General features: G+C 45.3%; 1 protein-coding gene across 1 annotated transcript in view; it reads left to right on the top strand.

The window, feature by feature from the left end:
- The window catches only part of LOC137651500 (uncharacterized), a 160,582-nt gene extending 133,079 nt beyond the window's left edge, over window positions 1–27,503 (top strand). Inside the window, exons 15-16 of the mRNA XM_068384727.1 lie at window positions 14,262–14,365; window positions 21,162–27,503. Of these exons, the coding sequence (XP_068240828.1) occupies window positions 14,262–14,365; window positions 21,162–21,656 (599 nt within the window). The 3' untranslated portion in view covers window positions 21,657–27,503. The remainder of the gene's footprint in view (window positions 1–14,261; window positions 14,366–21,161) is intronic.
- Window positions 27,504–27,757: the final 254 nt, after the last annotated feature.

Genomic DNA, 27,757 nt, shown 5'->3' with positions numbered 1-27,757 from the left:
TCGTTCATTCTTTCTTAGCTTAAATGGTTTAAATTCTAAATAAAGGAACTTTTTATTTGGGAAACCTTTCAGTTCCTTTTAGCAAATAACATGTTTTAACGATATATAATTGGGCTCTTCTCTCAGGCGCTAAGTCAAGAGAGAAGAGAGAGAGAGATAGAGACGGAGGGAGAGAGAGGAGAATAAACGTTTCGTTCAAGCGGGTAACGTTGTTCTCGTTTTTTTTTTACTCTTCTCCCTAGTCGCTGTAGAGGAAGAAGGTAAAACGTTTCTAGAGTTTTATTCTTGTTCCCAGGCTTTAGGCGGTGAGAGATTGTAAACGTAGTTTATTTGATCTAGTGTTTAGTCTCTTTTCCAGCCACTGAATTCGTTTTTTACTCTTCTCCCTAGTCGCTGTAGGGGAAGAAGGTAAAACGTTTCTAGAGTTTTATTCTTGTTCCCAGGCTTTATGCGGTGAGAGATTGTAAACGTAGTTTATTTGATCTAGTGTTTAGTCTCTTTGCCAGCCACTGAATTCTTTATCTTTATTTATGTTTTTCTGTTGCATTGTAAAACTGTTTTCGCAATTACTACCTTTTAATGAAGGATAGGATTGCGTGTTTCAGGTAGAAATCAGTTAAAGTTTCGATTTCAGTGAAATAAGTGCAAACAGAAAATCAAAAGTGATAAAGTGATATGCGCAAAGTGTTACAGTGTTGCGTCCGAGGGTTCGTCTGTTCGTGCCAGTTGTTCACCTAGTCCGATACCTCTTACAAGCTCCCAAGCCCAGGGGAGAAGTAATGTCGTACGACTTATGGGTTCCACAGGCCTTGATCGACGAACAGACGTTTTTCCCTCCGTGGTTTCGGGCGTATCTACACACGTTGCCGACGTGAGATCGCCCCACCCACACAAAGACGAGAGAGCCCATTTATTCCTCGTCTGCGGAAGAGGTTTCTCGTAGAAACCATGGACCAAATCTTGCAGCTTTTAAGTGCAAGTCGGTCCCTTCCGCGCAAGTCCAACGGCCTAGGTGTAGCCACTGGGTCAGTTCGGACTCGCTGCAGTCATCCGACGACTGCACACCTCCCAAGAGAGGCAAGGTGGTACCGCAACAGGCAGTAACTCCTTCTGTTGCCGCACCAGCTGATTTAGACCCTCAGTCACAACGGACAGTAGCTCCGTTTGTTGCCGATTTTTTGTAGACCCTAAGTGGTCTTTACTGCAGTCTATGCAGACTCAGTTAGCTGCGGTTATGCAGGAGTTTCGTGCGGAGAAGGTTTACACTGCTCTCGTTAGCCTACAACCTACCACGGTTGTGCGCCCAGCTCACGCTGAGGCTGCCTGCTCCCACACTCCGGCTGCGGAGAGCTCCACCTCCGATGCGCAATCGACCCTGCCAGACGCATGTTAACGTTAGCCGACATGCGGCTCCCTCCGTTAACATGCGTGAGCTACCGCATCAGCAGTGGGAAGGTGGAGTCAAGCTGCCGTGTTTTGACGCGATGCGTTAGTTTCCGCAACCCACGGCAGTCCCCACCACGCACCACCACTCCGCTTTGGTTGTTGCCTGCTCCCACACTCCGACTGCGGAGAAGGTTGACGATGCACCCGTTTGCCTACAACCTTCCACGGTTGTGCGCCCAGCATGGCTGCCTGCTCCCACACTCTTGTGAGAGCTCCTCCTCCCATGCGCAGTCTACCCTGCCAGACGCATGCTTACTCCCACAGACACACAGAGCACTCCGTTGCCGTGCGTGAGCTACCACAAGCTGCCGTGTTTTGACACGGTGTGTCAGCCTCCGCAACACACTGTGGTTTCCGCCACTCGCCCGCAGCAGACTAGTCAGTCAGGAGTTGAGGCTTCCCCACACAGCTTTGGTTGTTGCCAGCTCACAGACTGTCAAGCAGTTACATGACGTTGCCTTCTGGTCTGCTACTAATGCACCAGTGCTGTATGTCCTCACGCAACTGTTGTGGTTGACAGTTCAGTTTTTGACAGTTCACAGACTGTCAAGCAGTTACATAACGTTGCCTTCTGGTCTGCTGCCTAGGCACCAGTGAGACCCTCACTGAGATAACCTAGCTTTTCTCGGACATGGTTCCTGTAGATGAGAAAGTGCTGTTCTCCCTCCTTCTGATATTCCTTTGAGGACTCTGTCATTTGGAGAGGAGCCTTAAGCTGCTTAGCCTCCTATGGACTTTAATTAAAGCATAACAAGGCTTCCAGGGATGGTAAATGGTTCCGCTTCGGTCGCTAACCCCGTCTGTTGCCACACCTGCTCCCATAGACCCTAATGGGCTTTGTTGCAAGACATGCAGTCCAAGCTTGTGTCCTTGATAGAGGATTTTTTACAGAGAAGAACCTCCTAGCCAACAACCTTCCTACCGGTTGGTTGTACGCCCTGTTGACGCTGAGGTATCCTACTCACGTCCGCCAGTTGAGGTGGTTCCTCCACCGGTGCGACCCAGTGTGGGTTGCCAGTCGCACGTTGACGTTAAGCGACTCTCGGAGGTGGTTGTGGACGTTCAGTGTGTCACTAAGAAGACGTTCAACAACCAGCAGAGGTGACTTGTTGTGACGCAGTGCGGCAACCTCAGCAACCCGGTAGGGGGTTGACTGCACAACCCAGACAGTCTAGACAGTTTCGGGTTGACACTGTTCTTCCTCGCGTCCCCATGGTTGACAGTTCACAGACTGTGCAGCAGTACCATGATCTTGTGTCCGGCTCCGTCACGCATCCACCAGGGCGACCGGATTCAGCGAGTCAGACGTTGCCCACTCCGTTGCCGTTTCCTCATCAGTTTCGGATGAGGAACCCTCTGATGAGGACATTGCTGAACAAGACGATCAACCCCCAGCCCTGTTATCCATCCAGAAGATGCTGAAGAAGGAACACTGCCCTGTCAGGCTGTGGATGAGTCTGGTTAGGACACTGTCATCCGTGGTTCAATTTGTGTCACTTGGAAGACTACACCTCCGTCCTCTTCTGTATCATCTAGCTTTTCACTGGAAAAGGACAAGACGCTAGAAGCGGTCTCGATTCCGGTTTCCGGAAAGATAAAGTCTGGTCTGACTTGGTGAAAGGACTTTATCAACCTTTGAAAGGGTCTTCCCCTGACTGTTCAGACTCCCAACCACGTTCTCTTCTCAGACGCATCGGACGTAGGCTGGGGTGCGACATTAGGCGGTAGGGAATGCTCGGGATTATGGAACTCGAGTCAAAGGACAATGCATTTCAACTGCAAGAAGCTACTGGCAGTACGTCTGACCTGGGAAAGCTTCAGGTCTCTCCTTCAAGGCAAAGTGGTGGAGGTGAACACGGACAACACCCTGCTTTGACGTACATCTCCAAGCAAGGAGGGACCTACTCTGTGATATGGTACGAGTTCGCAAGAGACCTCCTCTCCTGTTCAACAGGTCTAGACTTTTCACTAGTAACGAGGTTCATCCAAGGCAACTTGAATGTCATAGCAGATTGTCTCAGTAGGAAGGGACTAATAATTCCAACATATTGGACCCTCCACAAGGATGTATGCAAGAGACTTTGGGCCACCTGGGGCCAGCCAACCATAGATCTCTTCGCAACCTCGATGACCAAGAGGCTCCCAATACTTTGCTCACCTATCCCGGACCCAGCAGTAGTTCATATAGATGCCTTTCTTCTAGATTGGTCACATCTAGATCTATATGCATTCCCTCCGTTCTAGATTGTCAACAAGGTACTGCAGAAGTTTGCCTCTCAAGAAGGGACAAAGTTGACGCTAGTTGCTTCCCTCTGGCCCGCGAGAGAATAACTCACCGAGGTACTTCGATGGCTAGTAGACGTTCCCAGAACACTTCCCCTAAGGGTGGACCTGCTACGTCTGCCACGCGTAAAGAAGGTACTCCAAGGCCTCCACGCTCTTCGTCTGACTGCCTTCAGACTATCGAAAGACTCTCGAGAACTAGAGGTTTTTCGAAGGAGGCAACCAGAGCGATTGCTAGAGCAAGGAGAACATCCACCCTTAGAGTCTACCAATCGAAGTGGGAAATCTTCCGAAACTGGTGCAAGTCAGTATCCGTATCCTCGACCAGTACCTCTGTAACTCAAATAGCTGACTTCCTCTTATATCTGAGGAAAGAACGATCTCTTTCAGCTCCCACTATCAAAGGTTACAGAAGCATGTTGGCATCAGTCTTCCGTCACAGAGGCTTAGATCTTTCCAGCAATAAAGATCTACAGGACCTCCTTAAGTCTTTTGAGACCACGAAGGAGCGTCGTTTGGTTACACCTGGTTGGAATTTAGACGTGGTTCTAAGATTCCTTATGTCAGACAGGTTCGAACCACTTCAATCAGCCTCCCTGAAAGATCTCACCTTTAAGACTCTTTTCCTGATATGCTTAACCACAGCTAAAAGAGTCAGTGAGATTCATGCCTTCAGCAGGAACATCGGATTCTCATCCGAAACGGCTACATGTTCTACAACTTGGTTTTCTAGCCAAACACGAGCTGCCTTCTCGGCCTTGACCAATATCGTTCGATATTCCAAACTTATCGTATGGTTGGAAATGAACTAGAAAGAGTATTATGTCCTGTAAGAGCTCTTAAGTTCTATTTTAAAAACCTTTAAGAGGCCCGTCTGAAGCTTTATGGTGTTCAGTTAAGAACCCATCTTTGCCTATGTCAGAGAATTCTTTACCCTATTTTATCAGACTGTTAATACGAGAAGCTCATTCCCTTCTGAATGAGGAAGACCAAGCTTGGCTGAAGGTAAGGACACACGAAGTTAGAGCTGTCACAACTTCCGTGGCCTTTGAACAAAATAGATCTCTGCAAAGTATATTCGACACAACCTATTGGAAAAGCAAATCAGTGTTCGCGTCTTTTATCTTAATGTCCAGTCTCTTTACGAGAACTGCTACACTCTGGGACCATTCGTAGCAACGAGTGCAGTAGTGGTGGGGGCTCCACCACTACAATTCCCTAATTCCAGAACCTTTTTAATCTTTCTCTTGAAATATTTTTGGGTTGTCCGGAAGGCTAAGAAGCCTTTCGCATCCTACTTGATTTGGCGGGTGGTCAAAATCATTTCTTGAGAAGCTCCTAGATTAGAGGTTTTGATGAGGACCTTTAGTATGGGTTGCAACCCTTCATACTTCAGCTCCTAGGAGTCGCTCAGCATCCTATGAGGATCGCGAGGCTCAGTAAGGAAGACGTACTTAAAAAGGCAGAGTAATTGTTCAAGTCGTCTTCCTTACCAGGTACTTATTTATTTTATGTTTGTTATTTTGAATAACTGCTAAAATGAAATACGGGATACTTAGCTTCTTATGTTAACATGTATGCTGGTCTCCACCCACCCCCCTGGGTGTGAATCAGCTACATGATCATCGGGTAAGATTAATGTTGAAAAATGTTATTTTCCTTAGTAAAATAAATTTTTGAATATACTTACCCGATGATCATGAATTTAAGGACCCTCCCTTCCTCCCCATAGAGACCCAGTGGACCGAGGAGAAAATTGGTTCTTGTTGACAAGAAGTACCTGAGTACCTACTCGACAGATGGCGCTGTTGTTGTACACCCCCACCTGTATAGCGATCGCTGGCGTATCCCGACCGTAGGTTTTTTCTGTCGAGCAACAGAGTTGCAGCTACATGATCATCGGGTAAGTATATTCAAAAATTTATTTTACTAAGGAAAATAACATTTTCTGGCCATCCTGATTGACATGGCAGCAATGAGATTCTTTCAGACTTATATCAGCAAGAATCTCTCCCTCAGATTTATATCAGCAGGTTCAGGAAGTAATTGCAATTATTCTCAAGTGCACAGTATTGGACTCCTAGGCAATAGCAAGCTCTCGGATACCAGTTATCCTAAAGACATTTGTTCCGTACGGGCAGCTCCACTGATCAGTCATCAAGGATTCTCTTTCCTTTATTGCTCTACTGTTTCAGAAAATGAAGGACATTCTTACTTGGTGGCTGAGTTACTTCATGAAAAAGGTTCCCTTGAACTCGCCCCCACAAGACATATTTCTATTTTCAGATATATTGAAGGAGGGTCGACGCACACCTGGAGAAGGTAGTTTTTTTGAGGAGTATGGATGCAAGCAGAGCAATGCCTACATATCATCAATTAGAGATGCAAGCAGCATTTCTGGCTTGACACGTAGTTCAAGATCAGGCAGTTGGTCACATGGTTATGTTGATGAGCAAATCATGCTAGTAATGGCAAATATCAACAAGCAGGAAGGTATGATCTTCCTGTATCAGTATTGACAAAACAGTTGTACATCTGGACAGCTCATCAAGCTGCATGTGTCCACACTGTACATCCCAAATAAAATAAACATACTGGCAGACCAATTCTCTGCCAGCGGCAGATTTGGGAGACTTAGTTGTCTTTCCATTCTCGTGTAACAGAAACTCCCTCAGATACTTCTGATGATAATCAAGAGATATTTTCAAAATTACCCGAGGTTGCTAGGGCGCTTTCGTCTTGATAGTTTTCAAAATTACCTGAGGTCGCTGGGGTGCTTTCTGAAAAAAAAAGAAAAAAAAAAATATCCCGGGGTCAAGTGTTAAAGATTTTTCTCTGATACATGTAGGATTAAGAAGGAAGTGTCCAAGAAAAAATTTCTGGGTTCATGAAGTGACTAAATGTGCCTACACCTCATTCAATGAGGAAGGCGAGTCCATTCCTTGTGTTAGTGCCTACAAGGTCAGAAGCTTCACTCATTCAATATTTATCTGATGTTAAAGGATAGTGTCTGGAAGTGACAAACAACCTTCACAATGTTTTACCCGAGTGAAGTTGCCGTCAAGTCTATGGACACCTTCATTGGTCCTGAGGTGGTTGCTCATATCATGCGAGGTATTTGGCATGATGTAAGACTAGATTGAAAAGTAGATTGTTCCAACACGAATACTTACCTCGAATTACTTTCTATAGGAGTCACTGGTGATCTCCTCTCCATCGACCAGAGTTTTGCGTATGTTACCCCCCCACTCCGCGCTCTAAGTAGCCTTACCCTCGGCATCAAGGAATGTGCCCCGAGGGTAGGATCAAGGTAGGTCGCTTGCTTGGCTGGGTCACCTTCCTCATTAAGTTCTCTGGTCGCGAGGCGTTCACACCCTCGCTCTCGTATCTCTGTCAATCCTTTGTGTGCGTTCTAGTGTCCCACGTCTTCCCAGCGTGGCATCTTGCGTTTTCCAGTGTGCTTTTCCCAAGTGTTCCTGTGCGTTCACCTTTCAACCGTGTGCTTACCCAGTGTTTTCATTGATTCCCTTAGTGCTTGTGTCGTGCGTTGTGTGCATTATGGAGCAAATTCGCCGTTGTCCTGGGCCTAGAGCCGGGAAATCGTGTGGAGCGTTCCTCTCCAAGCCCGAAGTGGATCCTCACTCCCTTTGTTCCTCCTGTAGGGGAAAAGTTTGCTCGTCAGCAGACACGTGCCCCGAGTGTGTAGACTGGAGCGATATACAGTGGGTACGCTATGGTACCAAAAAGAGGAAATCAGCGAAACGTTCCCCCAGGAAAATTAGTGTTTCCTCGCCGATACCGTCACCCAGTGAGCGGTCTGACGGGGCCTCGGTTTCGCCATCCCCTACACAGAGTAGGGGACGAGGTAAGTCTAGTGTTGTGGATGAACAAGGCGTCCTTTCCCAGGAGCCCAGTGTTAGTGCAGTGCCAATGGCGGGCCCCTCTAGGGCTAGTGAAGGACCCAGTAGTGCGTCCGGAGAGTCGGCCCTTGTGCTCGGGGGGCACGCTTCCTCCGATGACCCCTTGTGGGGTAGTAACGCGGTCTCGGTGTCACCGCCGCCCTCGTGGGCCTGTGCTTCTGGTTCGTCGTTAGGGAGAGACAACCAGAGGAAAGTTCGACCTTCGGGTAACGAAGCCTTCGGTTGGAGGCTCCCGAAGACGCCGGGTAGGTCACCCCTGAGGATGGATGTGACCCTGGATCCCTGGCTCCCGGGCATGGAACGGTTTGAGTCCTTCCCAACTCTCCCCACGGAAGTCCCCGATGACTTCCTCCAGCCCTCGATCTCTGGCATTCAACGCCCGAAGAAGTCCCCCGCAGTCCCCGCTACCAGCCGACACGCGGTGAACACAGTGTCGTCAGGCTCATCGGACGTCTATTCCTTGTCAGAGGAAGAGGTCAGGGTGAAACACCGCCGTCGGAGGGAGCGGTCCAGGAGCGAGCGTTCCCGCTCGAGGTCGCGCTCTCGGTATAGCAGAAAGCGCTCCCGCTCCCCGAGCCGTAAGTATAGGAGAAGTGTATCTCCCGGTGGCGCCTGGATCTACGTATCTTCGCGGGAATCGAAGGTGCTTCGTTCCCCAGACCGCCGGTCCAGTGAGCGGTCCCCAAGTCTGCCGTCCTCCAAGCACAGCCTTGACCCTCGCGACCTGGCTCGCAGGAAAGACCTCTCGAGAAAGCATAAGTCCTCGAGGCCTCCGGTTCAACCCGGAAGGAACGGTTCCCGCTGTCGGGTCAGCCCACGGGAACCGCGCCCTCAGCACCTAGAGCCTTAGGGCGTACGAGAGTCCCCGCTGAACCAGCGGTGCCTGCATTATCCCGAGCCCCTGGTGCGGACTTACCCGCAGATGAGGTCCAGTACCTCGGCAGGACGGCGCCCCTGGCCCCAAGGGCTAGGCGTCCAGTCGGCGTGCCCGGTAAACCGGCTCCCCCGCCCCAGGCCGAGACCTCGGCTGATGGAGGGGAGGGCCCCCCGACGGAGGACTCCGCCTACAGGAGAGTGGTTAGCCTGATCAGAAGGCACCACGAAATAGCAGAACCTGCAGCTACGGATGGAGATTCCTTGAGGTCAAGCCTGCTGAGAATCATGCAAACTCCCTCCCAACCTAAGACATCCCTAGCACTTCCTCTGGCCCGAGATCTAGTTCTAGGGCAAGAGTACATTGACAAAGTAGTGGCCAGCAATGCCGAGGCTCCCAAGACCCAGAGTGCCTCAAAATTGCTCCAGGGCCTCAAAACCCAATGGAAGGTCTATGTGCCCGCAGGACGTCGCCCAGGTCCTTGTAAAGTGGAGACAGCCGTGGACATTCTGAGTCAAGGCGTCTCAGACGATAGAGCCTCTTCGGCCCCAGTCTGTTTCTCGCCAGCAGAGGCCTCCATGATGGAGGAAATGTCGCGAGACTTAGTTAACGTCTCCTCTTGGCTGGACTGGTGGGCTTCCACGTTGGTGGGTGTTCAAGCCTCCTTCGACCCCGAGGACCCTGATCAGCAAGACCTAATGAGGGACCTCATTACCTCCGGGGGTAAAACCCTCAAGTTCCTGACCTATCAGTCTCTCGCCCTTACAGCCAACTGGGTTCTCCGTAAGCGAGACACTGTTCTAACGAAAGTGTCTTGGAAGGTACCAGACAGGGAGGCGCGAGCCATTCGCAGCCTGCCCCTGTGGGGAGAGTCTCTGTTTCCTCTGAAAGAGCTAGAGACCATAATGGAAAAGGTCTCGAAAAAGAAGGAGGCCAACGTCACCAGACCGGCAACTTTTAGGAGACCGCCCTACAAGAGGTCCGTCTCGGATAGCGCCGCGACGCCCCAAGCCTCTTCCAGCACTACGAGGAGAGAGGCCCCCTCTTCCTCCTGGTCCTCAACGCCGCAACCCTCCCGCAGGGGAGCTGCAGCGCCCTCAAGCTCCTTCAGGTCAGGTTACTCCGCTTCTAGGAGAGGCAGATCAGGCCGCCCCTCTAGAAGAAGATAGAGTGGGAGGCCCCCTATCCCCGCCCAAGCCTCGGGTTGGGAGATGCCTCAGACAACATTGGCAAGCATGGAAGGCTCAAGGGGCAGAGCCTTGGACAGTGTCCGTCCTAAAGGAGGGCTACAGACTCCCGTTCCTGACGGAACCACCCCCTCTTATTCCGGCCAACCGGACGGAATGGCTAGCTCCCAAAGATCCGTTAATGAGGACCGCCCTTCAAGAGGAGGTATCCTCCATGTTAGAGAAGGGCGCCATGGAAGAAGTTCCTCTCCCAGGGCCAGGTTTCTACAGTCGCCTGTTCCTGGTGGAGACCGGTTATAGATCTGTCAGCTCTCAACAAGTTCGTCAAGAAGACGGACTTCAAGATGGACACTCCAAAGTCAGTCCTGCTGTCTTTGAGGGAGAAAGATTTTATGATGACCATCGACCTCAAGGACGCATACTTCCAAATTCCGATCCACCCCTCGAGTCGGAAGTTCCTCCGGGTGAAATGGGGTTCCCAGATCCTGCAATTCAGGACTCTTTGCTTCGGTCTGTCAACAGCGCCCCAGGTGTTCACGAGAGTCTTCACGACTGTCTCAGTGTGGGCTCACGAACGAGGCATCCGCCTTATCAGATACCTGGACGACTGGTTGCTCCTTTCCGCCTCAAAGGCCCTCTTGGAGGAACAAGGGAGAAGTCTCCTCCAGTTTTGCAGAGATCTGGGGATTGTAATCAACCCGAAGAAGTCAAATCTATCCCCGTCCACCAGAATGAACTACTTGGGGATGACATTGGACACCATTCAGGGAAAAGTTTTCCCTTCGTAGGACAGGATAAGGAACCTCAGGCACATCATTCAGCCGTTCCTGTCAGAACACCCCAGGAGAGCGAAAGACTGGCAGAGGCTGATAGGCCACCTGGTCTCATTGGAGAAACTAGTTCCCCAAGGGAGGATAAAGCTCAGATCCATCCAATGGAATCTCAAGAACTCTGGTGCCAGACGGACTCACAACAAGTGCTAATTCCAGTCCTTCCAGACACGAGACCCTCCCTGGAATGGTGGCACTGCCAGTCGAACTCCCTCAAGGGGATGCCCTTCGGGACCAGCCCTCCAGAATTACTTCTGTTCACAAACGCCTCCAACCAAGGATGGGGAGCCCATCTCCTCGACGGAACTGCACGAGGTACCTGGTTGGAAGGGGAAAAGCAACTCCACATCAATATCCTGGAGTTGAAAGCAGTCCAGAAGGCGTACTTACACTTTGCAAGTCGGCTAAAGGGAAACACCGTGGCGTTGATGTGCGACAACGCCACGGTAGTAGCATACATAAAGAAGCAGGGAGGCTTGAAATCGAGGGAGTTGTGCGATCTCACCATAGAGATTCTAAATTGGGCAGAAGAAAATCACGTGGTGTTGTTAGCAAGGTTCATTCCCGGGAAGAAAAACGTTCTGGCCGACGGCCTCAGCAGAATGGGCCAGATAGTAGGGACAGAATGGTCCCTTCTCCCAGAAGTAGCCAGGCTCATCATTCAGCGTTGGGGTTCCCCAGTGATGGACCTCTTTGCAACAAAACTCAACGCCCAACTCCCAGTCTATTGCTCCCCTGTACCAGACCCGAAAGCAGCCTTAGAAGACGCCTTTCAGCACAAGTGGGACAATCTGGATGTGTACGCTTTTCCCCCTTTCACGTTGATAATACAGGTGCTCAACAGAGTAAGGACCGCCCGAAACCTAAAGATGACTTTGGTAGCGCCCTGGTGGCCGGAGAGAGAGTGGTTCGCAGACCTAAAAGACCTAACGAGTCAACCGCCGTGGCCTCTACCCGCCAGGTCAGACCTTCTGCCCCAACCTCACTTTCTCAAGCTCCACGACAACCCACTCTCCCTTCGTCTTCACGCCTGGAGACTATCCAGCGGCTCCTGAAGAAGGAAGGTTATTCTCCCTCCACGGCTAAGAGAATGTCTCTATACCTGAGAAAGTCGTCAGCCGCGGTATACCAGGCAAAATGGGCCTCCTTCACGAAGTGGTGCTCTGAGAGGCACATTAGACCTCTTAAGGCCTCTGTCCCAGACATAGCAGATTTTCTGGTGTTTCTTAGGGACAAAGTAGGAATGTCAATTCCAGCCATAAAAGGGGTTCGAGCCACCTTAGGCCAAGTCTTCCTCCTGAAGGGCATCGACCTGGGGGCCTCGAGACACATAGCGATGCTTGTCAAGAGCTTCGAGCAGTCTTGCCCCCCTCAGGCGAGGAGGGTGCCCCAGTGGGACTTAGCCAAGGTCCTGAAGATGCTGTGTCGTCCCCCCTTTGAACCCTTGAAGGATATCGTAGACAAAGATCTCACCCTCAAGGCCGTCTTCTTGCTGGCCTTGGCATCCGCTAAGAGGGTGGGAGAGATCCATGGGCTGTCATACGACGTCTCTCATTCAAAGGGGTGGAAAGAAGTATCCTTCAAGTTCGTGCCTTCTTTTGTGGCTAAGACTCAGAACCCAGCAGTCTGGGACCCGATGTTTGAGGGTTTCTCAATTCCTGCCATCCCTAAGACTGGCAATGCAGAAGACTTAAAATTGTGCCCAGTGCGAACAATTAGGAAATACCTGGAAAGGACAGCGCATCTCCGACCAGGCATCAAGAGCCTCTTCGTTTCCACAGGTATTAATAAGAAACAAGTTTCCAAAAACACCATCTCCTGGTTGAGACAAGTTATCGCCAGAACCTACAAGGAGGATGGCATGGCAGTGCCAGGCACTCCCCGGCCTCATGACATCAGGGGCCTGAGCACCTCCTTAGCCTTTGAGAAAAACATGGCAGTGGGGCAGATCCTGCTAGCAGGTACTTGGTCGAACCAGTCAACCTTTACTGCCCACTACCTCAAGGACTACTCAAGAATATCCTTGGACAGGTTCTCCATTGGAACAGTCATCTCCGCTCTCCAAGCGGTGTAACGGTAAAACCCCAGGCGCATTCAAGACTAGCGACCGGTAGGCACAAGTGTGGTTTCCTACCTCCTACCCAGTTGCTTACTTGCCTCTTCGGGGAGTACCGTCTGTTCCCAGAAAATAACACATTCTTCACGGCTACGCTTCGGGAAGGAACGTCAAAAGAAGTTTTTCAAAGGGTGAGTACTTAGACACTAACGTGAATTTTTGTATAGTTACCCTCGCTTCTGTCTTTAGTAGGTCCCGTTATCCATAGGCCTCTTGGCCTCCACGGCCGGGTCAGGGGGTCAGAATAGCACTCCCGCCTCCTAAAGTGTAAGTCTCCTATAGAAAGTAGTTCGAGGTAAGTATTCGTGTTGGAACAAATCAAAAATTTTAAGTAATTTTTATTTTTCCTAACATACTTACCGAGAACTACTTTCGGGTAATGGCCCTCCCTTCCTTCCCCGAGTGCCTCTCTTCCCTTGCTAGCATTGTGCTAATTCAATAGAACTTAATGAGGAAGGTGACCCAGCCAAGCAAGCGACCTACCTTGATCCTACCCTCGGGGCACATTCCTTGATGCCGGGGGTAAGGCTACTTAGAGCGCGGAGTGGGGGGGTAACATACGCAAAACTCTGGTCGATGGAGAGGAGATCACCAGCGACTCCTATAGAAAGTAGTTCTCGGTAAGTATGTTAGGAAAAATAAAAATTACATAAAATTTTTTATATTACTTATTCTTTTTCATCTATCCCTTGGGTACAGCAGTCAGGTCATTATTCACTAGCTCAGATGTAAGATATTGATAAGTTATTCATTTAAACTCATTACTTATAAGATACAACCCCTCCATGCTCTTGCATCAAAATGGAGGATGGATCTTGTATACTCGAACCCAATGCTCATGTGCGCTAAGCATATTTTGTCTTTCTCATCTGACCTTGGGGTGTTAACTCTTAACACTTAATCTCCTACAGGAGAGAAAATTCTTCCCTTTTAGGAGGTGCTTGGGGGTAATTAACATTGCTATTTATCAGGACAAGGTTAATGTTACCCAGGAGGAAGAGAAACTTCTAGCATATGCCACTAGGGACGTCCTCCCACTAACAAATGGTACTTGAATGTGTGGCTGATGGTGGAATTTTTGTGAAAGGATGAGGGTTTGTTATCATGGAAAAATCACAATTTTATAACAATTTGTAGTCTTCATTGCTATGCAATCCCAAGTCCTTTCCTTTCTCATGAAAATTCCTCCCTCAGCCACTTAAGTACCATTTGTTGGTGGGGGGACGTCCCTCCCTAACGAAATATGCTTGAAGGTTGTTTTACTTTTGGGGGGCCCATCTTCAACCTTGTCTTACAAGCAAGGACTCTTAATTGGTAGGACTGTTTAGTGCAATCCACCATTATGAAACTCTTGTTTCAATTCAAACTCTATTGACTATTAGCCAAAGTGATCCCCTATATTAAAAGGACTTGGGTTTGTATAGCTAGGAAAAATATAAATTTTTATAGTGATGTTGGAATTCTTTGTAATTTTACTATCGTTAAAGTTGTAAGTTTGCAATAAGATCCTTTTTTTCTCTTACCTTTCTTGAAAGGTTAATTATGAGTTTGTATAGAGTAATTCCATGTTGCCATGAACATATCCTTATACATTATTTCTTACAGACTCTGGAGTCAACTCTTCAGCAGAGTTAGAATTCAACCCACCACTACCTGATGAACCTTTACCTCCATTACCCCCTGAAGAAAGTCCAGCATCTCCTGAACCGGTAAACATTTAAGATCTTATGCTATACAGTATATGTTCTTGTATATTTTAAACCATATAATTTTATGAATAGAACTTACCTGGCAGTTATATATATATATATAGCTATAAGTCTCTGACTTTCGGCAGAATTTTTCAAAAATCGCGGCAACCGCCTTGTGGTGGTTGTGCAGTTAGGTGGTTAACAACCCTTACAGGGTGGTGCTAGGAATCATTCCTGTTTTCTGTTCTTCAGATCATCTCTGCCGGCCGGATCGACAACATGTTGGTCCGTCATTAGTTTTTTCTTCGCTTTCCCTGTATCGCTATACCAGTCTGCTATTTGGTTAAGTACACTGATTTGGGGATTTGGCAATCGTGTTTTTTTATTTCTGTGTTTGTTTGCTTTTGATCATTATGAGTGATAAACTTCATTTCCGTGTTAGTGCGAATGAGGAATGCAAGGTGAGGTTGCCGAAAATGTCGGTAGACCGTAACACCGTGTGTTTGGGTTGTAGGGGTTTTGAATGTGCACTTAATAACAGGTATGAGGAATGTAAGAGTTTGAATGACAAGGATTGGTTGGCTATGAAGCGCTATGTGCGTAAACTAGAGCTCGATAGAGTTAGGAGAGCTTCTTGGTCTAAATCTAAGTCTGTTAGCGAGCTTAGTGTTGATTTGTCCTTTGAACCTGTAATTAATTCCTCTTTGGAAGTTGATCCTTCCCCTGAGATAGTAACTCCTGCCCCTTCTACAGGATCCGTATCTGCGGATGACTCTCGGTACGCCAAGATGGCTGCAGAGTTGAAGGCCATTAATGAACATCTTGCGGCCTTAAAAGGTAAGCCCAGTTTAAGTGATTTTAGTGCTTGTGAAAGTGCAGTGGAGGTGGCGGCTGACCGAACCTGTCATTACCCTAGGTCTAGACCTCTACCAAGCTCCCAGGACCAAGGGAGAAGGTACGTCGACAACCGAAAGGGGGTGAGAGGTACATATCCTCGGTCAGCCGTCTCCTCAGACAGTCCTGTTACCAATTCTCAGGCTGCTCTTGACCGCCACGGAAAAGGCGTGTCGGACGTGATTGTTTCTTCGCCTAATCCCTCTCTCAGACGCAAATGGAAGTCTGAGGCGTGAAGACCTACGAAGAAGAGGTGGAATTGCGCCAAACTGTCTCGTTCTAACTCTCCCGGTTCTAGTAGCTTTGAACCTTGCCCTTCTGAGGACGATTTAGACTCCGTGCCTGTGAAGAGGACAAAGTCTAAGTCCGCAAGTTGAGATACGGCAGCCGAAGATCCTTCTCCTTCCATGAGCGTTATTCGTCAGCCCTCTCCTCCGGGACCGCAAGACCCAGCAGAAGTAGCTAAGTCTTTCATGTCTATCATGCAGGAACAACTTTTTTCGTTGGTTAAAGCATTTAGCCGCCCTCACGCCCAGTCCGACAGACGTAAAGACGACTCTGCCAATCAAGAAGTTAGCTTCTAAGAAGGAACGGAGTTCCTCTCCTAAGGAACCCTTGCGCGCTTCTTCGAAGACACGACACCGCTTTGCTTCCTCTAAGACACGACACCGCTCTGCTTCCTTTTCTGCTCGGCGCCAGGACGATGCCAGCATGCTTCCTCTCGTCGCCAGGACGATACCGCCTCTCGTTCTCGACGCCAGGACGATACTGCCTCTCGTTCTCGTCGCCAGGACGATACCGCCTCTCGTTCTCGACGCCAGGACGATACCGCCTCTCGTTCGCGACGCCAGGATGACTCTGCCTCTCGCTCTCGGTGCCAGGACGATAGCAGCCTGCTTCCTCAGGACGATACTGCTTCTCGTTTCCAGGACGATAGCAGCTCTCGGCGTAAGAACGCCGCCTCCTCTCATCGTCGGGACGCTTCCTCCTACCGCACCAAGGACTTTTCTAGCGCTCGGCACCAGGACGCTTCCTCTTCTCGGTGCCAGGACGACACCTACACTCGGCTCCAGGACGCAAGCGGTTCTCGGGGTCAGGCTGCTTGCAGCCCTCTACTTCAGGACGAATCCTTCGATATGCCTTTGTCGGATTCTAGGGAACCTTCTTCTCGAACGAAGGATGTTTTAGAGGTGGATCAGGATCTCGAAGAGGTCTCTGATGACGAAGGCAAACCTTCTGACGCTGCTGGCGATTACAATGTTCTCTCTCGCTCCCTCCTTGAACTTTAAGAGGAGGAGTTCCAACCTGCTGCTTCGTGATCTCCTCAATCTCAATTTAGCAGGAAGAAGGCCAATAAACAGTCGACCCTCATACCGGTGAAACTTTCCATTTCTGCTAGGAAGGCGCTTGCGAAGATTGATGATTGGATGAAGGAACGGAGGCAAGGGGTTAAGACTTCCTTCTCTTTTCCACCAGCTCGTCTTGCTTCGAAGGCTGGCATGTGGTACGAGACTGGGGAACCTCTGGGTCTGGGAGTTCCTGCCTCCCCCAAGGGTGACTTCTCTGGCATCGTGGACTCGGCTAGAAGGCATGCTCTCAACTCGGCCAAGGTTATGTGGTCGATGTCGGAGCTGGACCACCTCATCAAAGGCATTTTCAGAGCCTTTGAAGTGTTTAGCTTTTTGGATTGGTCGCTAGGGACTCTAGCCAGGAAGACTGAGCAGAAGGAAAAAACTCAAGCTCTTGCCAGTATTATGTCCTGTATGGACAAAGCCCTTAGAGATGGGGCTAATGAGTTGGCTTTGCTGTTTTCAGCAGGAATCTTGAAGAAGAGGGCTCTGCTTTGCTCTTTTGCTTTGAGATCTGTAACCGTTACACAGAAGTCTGAGCTTCTTTACGCACCCCTGTCGCAACACCTTTTTCCTGAGGCCCCTGTGAGAGATATTACTCTTTCTCTGGCCCAAAAGGCCATCCAAGACCTTTTATCACGCTCAGCTCGTAAGCCCTTGACAGCCGCTCCTTCGACTTCGAAGCAGGAGGAAAAGAAATTCCAGCAGCCCTTTCGAGGCAGGACCACTTCAAGACTCAACTTTTAGAGGAAGAAGGCAAGAGTCAGGAGCAAGATCGAACAGAGGTTCGTTCAGAGCTCGCTCCAAAAAATGAAATACAACTCCTCCAGACAATAGGCGCAAGACTGTCACGTTTTTGGCAGTCTTGGAAGAGAAGAGGGGCAGACACCTGGTCCCTCTCAGTCAGCAAGGAAGGATACAAGATCCCCCTTCTGAAGAAGCCTCCTCTTTCAGATACTCCGCTAGCCTTAGTAGCCCAGTACACAGATCCGGGGAAACAGAAGGCTCTCCTGGATCTAGTCGACCAAATGCTGGACAAGGGAGCGATAGAACTGGTTCGGGACCTATCCTCCCCAGGCTTTTATATTCGCCTGTTTCTAGTGTCCAAGAACTCAGGTGGATGGAGACCCGTCCTGGATGTCAGCTCTCTGAACGTCTTCGTGGAGAAGACTAAGTTCTCCATGGAGACGACTCAGTCTGTGCTGGCATCATTACGTCCAGGGGACTGGATGGTGTCCCTCGATTTGCAGGACGCGTATTTCACGTCCCTATCCATCCGACTTTAAGGAAGTACCTGAGATTTGTAATCCAGGGCAAGTGCTTCCAGTTCAGAGCACTTTGCTTCGGTCTCAGCACGGCTCCTCAAGTCTTCACCAGGATAATAGCGACTGTGGCAGGCTGGCTGCATCAAGAGGGGATAAGAGTATCTTTTTATCTGGACGATTGGCTGATACGTTCACGATCGAAGGAGAAATGTCTGGAGGATCTACGAAAGACTTTTATGATGGCTCAAGATCTAGGCCTGGTCATAAACAGGGAGAAGTCTCAGACCAACCCGAATCAGACTATTCTCTATTTGGGGATAGTTCTGAATTCAGTTCTTTTTTGGGCTTCTCCCTCTCAGGAAAGACAGACCAAGTGTCTCGAGAAGGTCCGAAGTTTCCTGGACAAGAAGAGGTGCTCAGCGAAGGAGTGGATGAGTTTGCTGGGAACTCTCTCCTCTCTCGAGCAGTTTGTCTCTCTGGGGAGACTCCATCTAAGGCCTCTACAGCACTTTCTTTCGAAGATGTGGAACAGAAAGACTCAGGAAGACTCCTTTGCCTTCCCTATTCCAGCAGAGGTCAAGGATCATCTGAAGTGGTGGATGGATCCAGCCTTGTTGGGGGAAGGGATCTCCCTGTACAAGAAGAACCCAGACCTAGTGTTGTTTTCAGATGTGTCAGAGTCAGGTTGGGGAGCAACACTAGGAAGCAGAGAGGTCTCAGGCTCTTGGGAAGAAAGTCAGTTGGGATGGCACACCAACAACAAGGACCTCATGGCCATTCTTCTAGGGCTAAAGGCCTTCAAAGACTCGGTGTCAGGGAAGATTGTGGAGGTCAACTCAGACAACACTACAGCTCTTGCGTACATCAGGAAGCAAGGGGGGACTCACTCTCTGTCTCTGTTCGAAACAGCAAGGGAATTCCTTCTTTGGGCGAAGGAGAACAAGGTAGATCTGCTGACGAGATTTGTTCAGGGACAGAGGAATGTGAGTGCGGACATGCTCAGCAGGAAAGGGAAGGTTCTTCCCACAGAATGGACCCTCAACCAACAGGTCTGTCAAAGTCTCTTGAGGCTGTGGGGGAGACCCCTAATACTGTAGATCTCTTCACCTCCAACTTGAACAAGAGGATCCCCAACTATTGCTCCCTAGTTCCGGACGAGGAGGCAATAGCGGTGGACGCCTTTTTGATGGATTGGACGGGGATGGACACATGCCTTTCCCCCGTTCAAGATCATCAATCTAGTCGTCAGGAAATTCGCTCTCCTCGATTCGGGACGAGTGATCCTGGTAGCTCCATTCTGGCCAACGAGAGAATGGTTTACGGAAGTGGTAGACATGTTGATGGACTTCCCAAGAAGCCTTCCTGCAAGTCCAAAGCTGCTCAGACAACCCCACTTCGAGAGGTATCATCAAAACCCCCTCGCTCTCAAACTGACTGCCTTCAGACTATCGAGAAGCTTGTCAGAGCGAGAGGCTTTTCGGCGCAAGTTGCGAAAGCTATCGTCATAGCGAGGAGGGTCTCTTCACAGAGAGTCTACCAATCCAAGTGGGAGACTTTTAGGGCTTGGTGCAGGAAGCACAAGGTTTCCTCATCCACTACCTCTGTGAGCCAGATTGCTGATTTTTTATTATATCGCAGGCAGGACACTAAGCTGGCAGTGTCCACAATCAAAGGATACAGAAGCATGCTCTCTACAGTCTTTCGACATAGAGGCATAGATTTGTCTCACGATAAAGACTTGAAAGACCTCGTGAAGTCTTTTGAGACAACCAAACAGGTTCAGGTAAAGCCCCCTTCTTGGAACCTTGATGTGGTTCTTAAATTTCTTTGCACCAAGAAATTTGAACCCATCTCTCATGCTTCTCTTTGAGAGGTTACGAAGAAAACCCTCTTCCTTATGGCCCTAGCCACAGCTAAAAGGGTCAGTGAGGTCCATGCGATTGAAAAGCAGGTAGGCTTCAATCAGAATGGAGCGGTTTGTGCCTTGAGAATGGATTTCCTTGCCAAGAACGAGAACCCTTCGAAGCCCTGGCCAAGGACCTTTGAGGTTCCTAACCTAACTAACCTAGTGGGTCAAGAGCAAGAGAGGCTCCTCTGTCCAGTTAGAGCCCTCAAAGCTTACTTGTCTCACACGAAGAATGTGAGAGGCTCTTCTAGCTCCTTGTGGTGCTCGGTGAAGGATCTGCAAAAGCCCCTTTCAAAGAACACTTTGTCTTTTTTCCTGAAGGAAGTTATAAGGGAAGTGCATCTCTTGTGTGAGGAAGAGCACTTCGGCCTTTTAAAAGTGCAGGCTCACAAAGTGAGAGCCATTGCGACTTCCCTTGCTTATCGCAAGAACATGTCGGTCAGACAAATTATGGATGCAACGTTCTGGAGAAGCAACTCTGTGTTCGCCTCTCATTACCTCAGAGAGGTGAGAGTAGATTATGAGAAATGCTATACCTTGGGCCCATACGTAGCTACGGCTTCTGTATTAGGCAAAGGAGTTACTATCTCCCCTCAACCTTAGTTTTTGTATGCCTGTGTGTGGGTTGGTGTGTTTAATGGTTGTCTGGGGACTTCGACTTGTGGTACAGTCACCTCAGTCTAGATAGATAATTGATATCTATTCTACAAAGGTTAGGTGGTTGGTTTTTGTAAAGTTGCAGTTTTTAATGTAAGGGTAATAGGTAGTCTTGAAGTCTAGTCAGATTGTTGGTCTCACCCCGTTGACAGACTCCATTGAGTGGTTTCAGCATGGCAGGTCCCATCCTGGCTGACACTCCTAAGGGAAAGCGACTCAAGAGGCAGGAACCTTTGAAGTCAGCTACCTTAGCAGGTAAGGAATCAAGGTGTTTTTTATCCTGCAACTTTTTGTTGTTTCCCCAACGATATTTACTGTCTATCACCCTCCTCCAAGTGTGTGAATCAGCTATATATATATAACTGCCAGGTAAGTTCTATTCATAAAAATGGAGTTTTTATGATAAAACAAAGTTTTATGAATACTTACCTGGCAGTTATATATATATATATAATTCTAAGGCCCACCCACCTCCCCTCAGGAGACAGGTCGGGCATAGATGATCTGAAGAACAGAAAACGGGAATGATACCTAGTACCACTCTGTAAGGGTTGTTAACCACCTAACCGCACAACCACCACAAGGCGGTTGCCGTAATTTTTGAAAAATTCTGCCGAAAGTCAGAGACTTATAGCTATATATACATAACTGCCATGTATTCATAAAACTTTATAAAAAAAAAAATCAATTTTTATCTTAGATTCCAGAAATTTAATATAAAGTTGCTCTTTGCCCCCGTACAGCCTCTACCTGTGGAAGAAGGGGAAATTACGGAGGAGGATTCACAGTCCTCTATGAGTTATTTGGAGGCCAAGCGAAAGTCACTTTTAGAAGAGCTTGGGGACTCAAAAACTCCTTTGGCAGATTCAAGCATAAAAAGCCCTTCTGTTGAGAAGGATATTGTAAGTTCCTCTGACACGGAAAATGATACAGAATCAAGCGCACAACTCAATGAGGACTCTGAGAATTCAAGAAGTAGCAGTACCATCAACAACCATAAAAAACCGAAGGTTAAACACCACAGATCACAGTCTAAAGGTTTTCAGTTAGGAGCTGCTATTCCACCTTCTATTACTCCATACAATATCTTGCCTGATGCAGAGAAATGGACTGTGGATGTTTCTGACCACATAAACTTTGAGAATTTACCTGATGCCTTGGGAACTTGGGTTAAGATGAAAGGTCTGGTGGGTAAAGTTAGAAGCCGAATGTGTGAAATACATGCAGATGATGAGTGACTATAGTAACACTATCTAAACATTGAAAGTAACCTGTTTTAATTTTTTTTTCATGAAATATATTTTCAAGTGTTGATCCAGATATATGGTGGTAGTTTCCAGTACCATGATCTTGATCCCAATTATTCATATTTGTTTGTTTTTTTGTTAAAAGAGGCAATTATGTCCCACATGTGTTATTATTGCTCATTTATTTGTCTAATAAGGAATATTATGTTTTGTATTTGCTTATTTTTATGTTTCATCCAGAGCCAGTTTGAATAAAATATAGCTGGACTACTTTACTGCTGTTTAGGTATCACATTATCATAACAGGTTTTGTTCTCGCTGATTTTTCTTTACATCATAAAACAACATTTCAAAATCTACAGGGAAACAAAATAATATACTTTCTTACCTGAAGTTCAAGAGTACCTTCTCTTCTTTTAGCATTTGTATATAAAAATAAGTGAACACCCTTTTTCATCTTGCACTTTATCATGATTAACCATTTTTGTTCAGAAGTGCTTCTCATATTCACGTTTACAATCATCCATCTTATGTACAAGGCATGTTTTATGCAGAAATACTTTTGCAATGAGTTTTACATGTGTCATTCATTCACTTTCTTTAGTTTTTATGAAGGTAGAGGACATGTGTCATTCATTCACTTTCTAGTTTTTATTAAGGTAGAGGACATGTGTCATTCATTCACTTTCTATAGTTTTTATTAAGGTAGAGGACATGTGTCATTCATTCACTTTCCTTTGTTTTTATTAAGGAAGAGGACAATTCATCTTTAATCACCTATCTATTTTTGTTGAAAGTGGTGGTCGAGTACCACATCTTATCTTCAAGAAATTTAGTAAAGTAATATAAGTACAGGAATTAAACTATATTTACAATTTCATTTATTTCCCATCATTTACACTGACAGTCTAGTATTTTGGGGCAAAAATCAGATTTGTATGTTGGATTTCTTTTATGCTCGGTAACTTGTTATTCATTGTTTTGTAGACTTCATTTCAAGGTTTTGTTAAATGTAAATACTGTAAAGTAAATGGAGCAGATTATAAATGCTGCAGTATTTTGTAAGTCCTTTTGAGAATGTTATTTCTTTCATTATGGCCTGTTAATTACAGTACTTTACATCATTTATCTATTGAGGTTAAAATTAATAGATTTATTTATGATTGCACTTGGTTAACAAATTGAAAATTTTTAAAATTATCTATACGCCAACCTTCATATACGTCAAGTGCAAAAAGAATGTTCAAATTCTAGGTCATTTTATTTGATGCAGAATACATTGCAGTAATGTTTACGTACAGTGACCTCAAGGGCCAGTAATCTGTAGATTTGGCATGTGTTGCATTTAATATTTGTATATTAATTATGTGAGATATGTTTTCCACAGATGTAAATAATCATTCCAATTTTTAAAATATACTTTACTATAAGTAATCCAGACATCTTGCATTCTTTCCTTACTATTAAAAATTTATCTCTGTGATTACTTTAATCTAAATATGGTTTGTTGGCCTTTTTTGACATTTATAAAATCAAGTGAAATTTTCAGTATGTAAAAGTTCTGTCTTCAATAGCAATTATTAGTAGAGATAAATAAGCAACCAATATTGCTTTTCTAAAAGATTTCTATTTGTGCAGTATTGTTCCTTCTGAGAAATTGTGGGTTCTTCTCAGTATATTTCCTTTGCATCCATTTTTTCAGTCTCCCCATTTAGCAACCCATCTCAAATTTACTAGACTCAAAATTTGTTCTTCATTTATTAAAAGACATTTGTTCCTGCACACATACAAACCTGAGTAAAGAACTCGGGTTTGTATAGTTAGGAAACATACAAATTAATTTTAGAATTTGTCATTTTACATATATACTCTACTTGACAATTGTATTAATAACTCAACATACAAAGTGTCTTAAAATTCTACCGGAATTAATGATTTGCAATATCTGAATGTTAGATCTCAACACTACAATAAAAAAATTAGCAATGCATAGCAAGGTAATTAACTCAGAAATCTAGAAAACTGACAAGCTCTGAATAACCTTAATTTGACCTTACAAAAATTTTCAAAGTTGACAATTCAATTTAATGTGAACAGACTTCTAAATACAATCTGTTTAGGCAAACTACTTTACAGTGAATGATGTCCAAGTATAATGTCGCATGCACATTATCAACCCGTTGGAAAATACTGTATGATAAATTGAATATTAGCAGTCAGTCAATACATAACTAATAATGAACTGTGAACAGAAATTTACCTCCATAAGTCTTTCAATAATTTTCTATAACACATATTGCAGTTGACAGCCAAATGTCTATTCAAGATGAAATTATCCTCTTCCAGACTCCTAGCTCCTTCAGAGAATAACTACAAAGAATCTATAATTTTTTGTTGACATGAGGTTATTGTTGAATAGGGTTTGGATCAGTCATAGAACTAGAGAGAGTGTAATGAATGCCTCCCCATATAAAATTTAAGAGGCTGGCGTAGTCAAAGAGGGACGTGAAAGTCATGTCTAGAGCTGATCAGTAACGACCAAATACATTTTCAATACCTGGTTTCAAGTCCTAGGGTAACCCATGAGAGAGGGGTTTATCTAACCTTCAAGTGGGAAAATGTGTGGATTGGTGCCAGCCTTGGGAAAATATGTGGACCGGTGCCAGCCTTGGGAAAATATGTGGACCGGTGCCAGCCTTGGGAAAATATGTGGACAGGTGCCAGCCTTGGGAAAATATGTGGACAGGTGCCAGCCTTGGGAAAATATGTGGACAGGTGCCAGCCTTTGGAAAATATGTGGACTGGTGTCAGCCTTGGGAAAATATGTGGACCGGTGCCAACCTTGGGAAAATATGTTGACAGGTGGCAGCCTTGGGAAAATATGTCAACAGGTGCCAGCCTTGGGAAAATATGTGGACCAGCTTTGGGAAAATATATGGACAGGTGCCAGCTTTGGGAAAATATGTGGACAGGTGGCAGCCTTGGGAAAATATGTGGACAGGTGCCAGCTTTGGGAAATATGTAGACATGTGCCAGCTTTGGGAAAATATGTAGACAGGTGCCAGCTTTGGGGAAATATGTGGACAGGTGCCAGCTTTGGGAAAATATGTGGACAGGTGCCAGGTTTGGGAAAATATGTGGACAGGTGGCAGCCTTGGGGAAAATATGTGGACAGGTGGCAGCCTTGGGGAAAATATGTGGACAGGTGGCAGCCTTGGGAAAATATGTGGACAGGTGGCAGCCTTGAGAAAATATGTGGACAGGTGGCAGCCTTGGGAAATATGTGGACAGGTGCCAGCCTTGGGAAAATATATGGACAGCTTCAATAACCTGTTCCTCCTTGACAAAGACGACATGATGTTGATATCTATTACAGTTAATTCCTTGAGATCAAACTTAATTCATTTCAGAGGGCTGTTTGAACACAGCTAATTTTTGCCATAAAAATCAATGGAGTTTTGATTAATTTGTCCATGCTCCTAAAATCACTCGTTATAAAGTACTGTATTTCTAAATGAATTTTGTATTAATTGCATGCTTAAAGCCATAAAAAAGATGAAATGAATGAGAACTTCACTTTACCATTAGTAAGGAGAGGTGATAACCTAAGTAGAAAACTGCCTTGGTAAGTCAGACATGAGCACACCACACCGACTTTGAAATGATCTTTTCTAGCTTCTTTCGTAGTTCTCGCAAATCTTCTTATCATATCAATATGACTAACTTTCTTAAACCCTATTATGTGTTTATACCAAAAAAGACTAACAGGAAGGTTTTGCATGCGTGCGCTGGAAGACACTTAAACTACAGAATTTTAGATGGCCTGAAGGTATGCCTCTATTTGTATGAGTACAAGATAGTTTTTCGACCTCCACAAATGAGAGAAAATTCTCTAAAACTTGAAAACCAGTCAAGTTTGGAAACTGAGGTTTCACTGCAACCTAGAATCTCAGTGGCTGATGTAGTCTGAGTGAGGAAAAACAATTGCGTCAAACCATGACCTCATTACTGTCTGATCTTATGGACTGGCAACTTTAAGGTACCACAGACAAGGTTTATACAGTACTTACGAAATACTCACAGTACGGTCACCAGTGGGAGAGAACAATGTTAGTTCCTAGTTGGTGCCTTTGGTAGGGAAGATGCCGTTTTAATCAAATTGATTAGTTTACATCGCACATAACTTTTCTCTTAAACAGTCGGTGCTTGAATATCTGTAATTTTCAATGACTAGCTAAATTGTTTTAGAAGTTCCTCATGAGTTATTGTCCCACCAATTTCCTAACAAATTGATCTTTCATGCACTCATTTATATAAAACCAGTATAAAGGTTGAAATACATTAGATCCCATTGCATGAATGCATCAAGAAGAAATGGATGCTGATAAATCTGTAATTACTATAACTACAGGTCAAATTTATTAGTGTTAACTATTTACTCTTACAGTGCTAAGAACAATTATCCTGGGAAAATGGCGTATTCTAGAATTAAGCATCAGATAATAAATTAAAACATTTAACCAACTGTTGGACTTTGGAGATCATACTGAAAAGAAATCTTATAATGAAGTACAGTAACCCTATCCTGTCCTTGAACTACCCACTTTTGTTCGACTCATAGTTGTTTAAAGGAAAACTCGCATGACTTTACCCCAGAATGCATAATGGCATATCAACAAAATTCAGCAAATTGTTTTATATTGCCAATCTTTTCAGCCAGCAGCATATATCGAGTATCAGAAATTAATTTTATTAGAATTAAAAATTTCCTGATCATCATAATCATTAAATTTGTAGTATGTTGTAATTCATTAAAGCTTTAATATGATGTACTGTATTTATTCAGAACAAACACTTCAGACTGAACCTCTGAAAGTTAATACTGTACTTGTATTGTGATGTTATATTTTTTTTCATTAATAAATACTGTACTGTTGATGTAAATGGCAATATAATTACACCATCCAAGCATTTGTAGATGAAATTTTGTCTCCTTCTTTATGAAGCAGTATATATTAATTTTTTTTCACCAGTAAACATTATTCAGAGTGAATACCTATTGAATGTTATTTTACATTCCAATTTTAGTTATTTTTTATTTATTATTTTAAAGTATAATTTACAAAGAAACAAAACAATCTTATGTTAATTTTTTCTTTGGTTTTTTATTGAGTCATAAGATGAGTTAGTAAATTTGTTACTTGGTCAGATTTAATTCTGAGTTACAACTAGCTATTTAGTAAAATCCTCTTGTACAGCCTAATATACTATGTTTTCCTTTGCATATATGTTTAAAAAAATATTCTTTATTTTAGTGTAAAACTGTCTTTGGAAACCAGACGAATACTGTTAATTTTACAATACAGGTATAAGAGATTGTCCACTGTAATTTATATTTTGATATGATAGTTCCAGTAATTATAACTAAAGTACAGTGGTAACTCCTATACAAATACAAACCCCCAAATAACATACTGTAATTATGAATTGTGAGTATAGTGCTCTATACTGTATTATGTTCATATGCCTTTCAAATTCCATAATTAAAAAAGTCTTAATTTTATGATGTGCAATGAAATAGTATTATTGTATACGTTATAAGAATTAACAATCATTCACATATGACAGATATAAGAGTATTTACTTTTTATCCAGAAATTTATGAAAAAAAAATAGATGCTTTTGCTACAGGTATTATTATTTTATCTTATAGTATTTAGAACATTCTAAATTTGTCATTATCACTTCTCTGTGCAATAGACCTCATAAGTCAGAACAACACATGAAGTTTAAGACGACATATTTCGGTGGGTCTGTATTTACATGTATCATACAAATTTATATATTAAATGGAATATACATTTGTATTTGTTGTTTTATCATCATTATTTTCAATTACCTCCACCAACAAAGTTGGAAGGAGGCTATGTTTTACCCCCTGTTTGTGTGTGTGTGTGTGTTTGTGAACAGCTTCCTAGCCACAATTTTAATCATATTGTACTGAAACTTGAATGGATTAACTGTTATGTAATAAGCTGGAAATGATTAAAGGTCAAGGTCTCAGTCAAGTAAAAGGCCGAGAAATGAGCTGC

Source organism: Palaemon carinicauda, chromosome 13 (genome assembly GCF_036898095.1).
Source record: "Palaemon carinicauda isolate YSFRI2023 chromosome 13, ASM3689809v2, whole genome shotgun sequence".
NCBI lineage: Eukaryota > Metazoa > Arthropoda > Malacostraca > Decapoda > Palaemonidae > Palaemon > Palaemon carinicauda.
The sequence above is the reverse complement of the archived record's forward strand: the minus strand, read 5'-3'. Positions and strand labels throughout refer to the sequence as shown.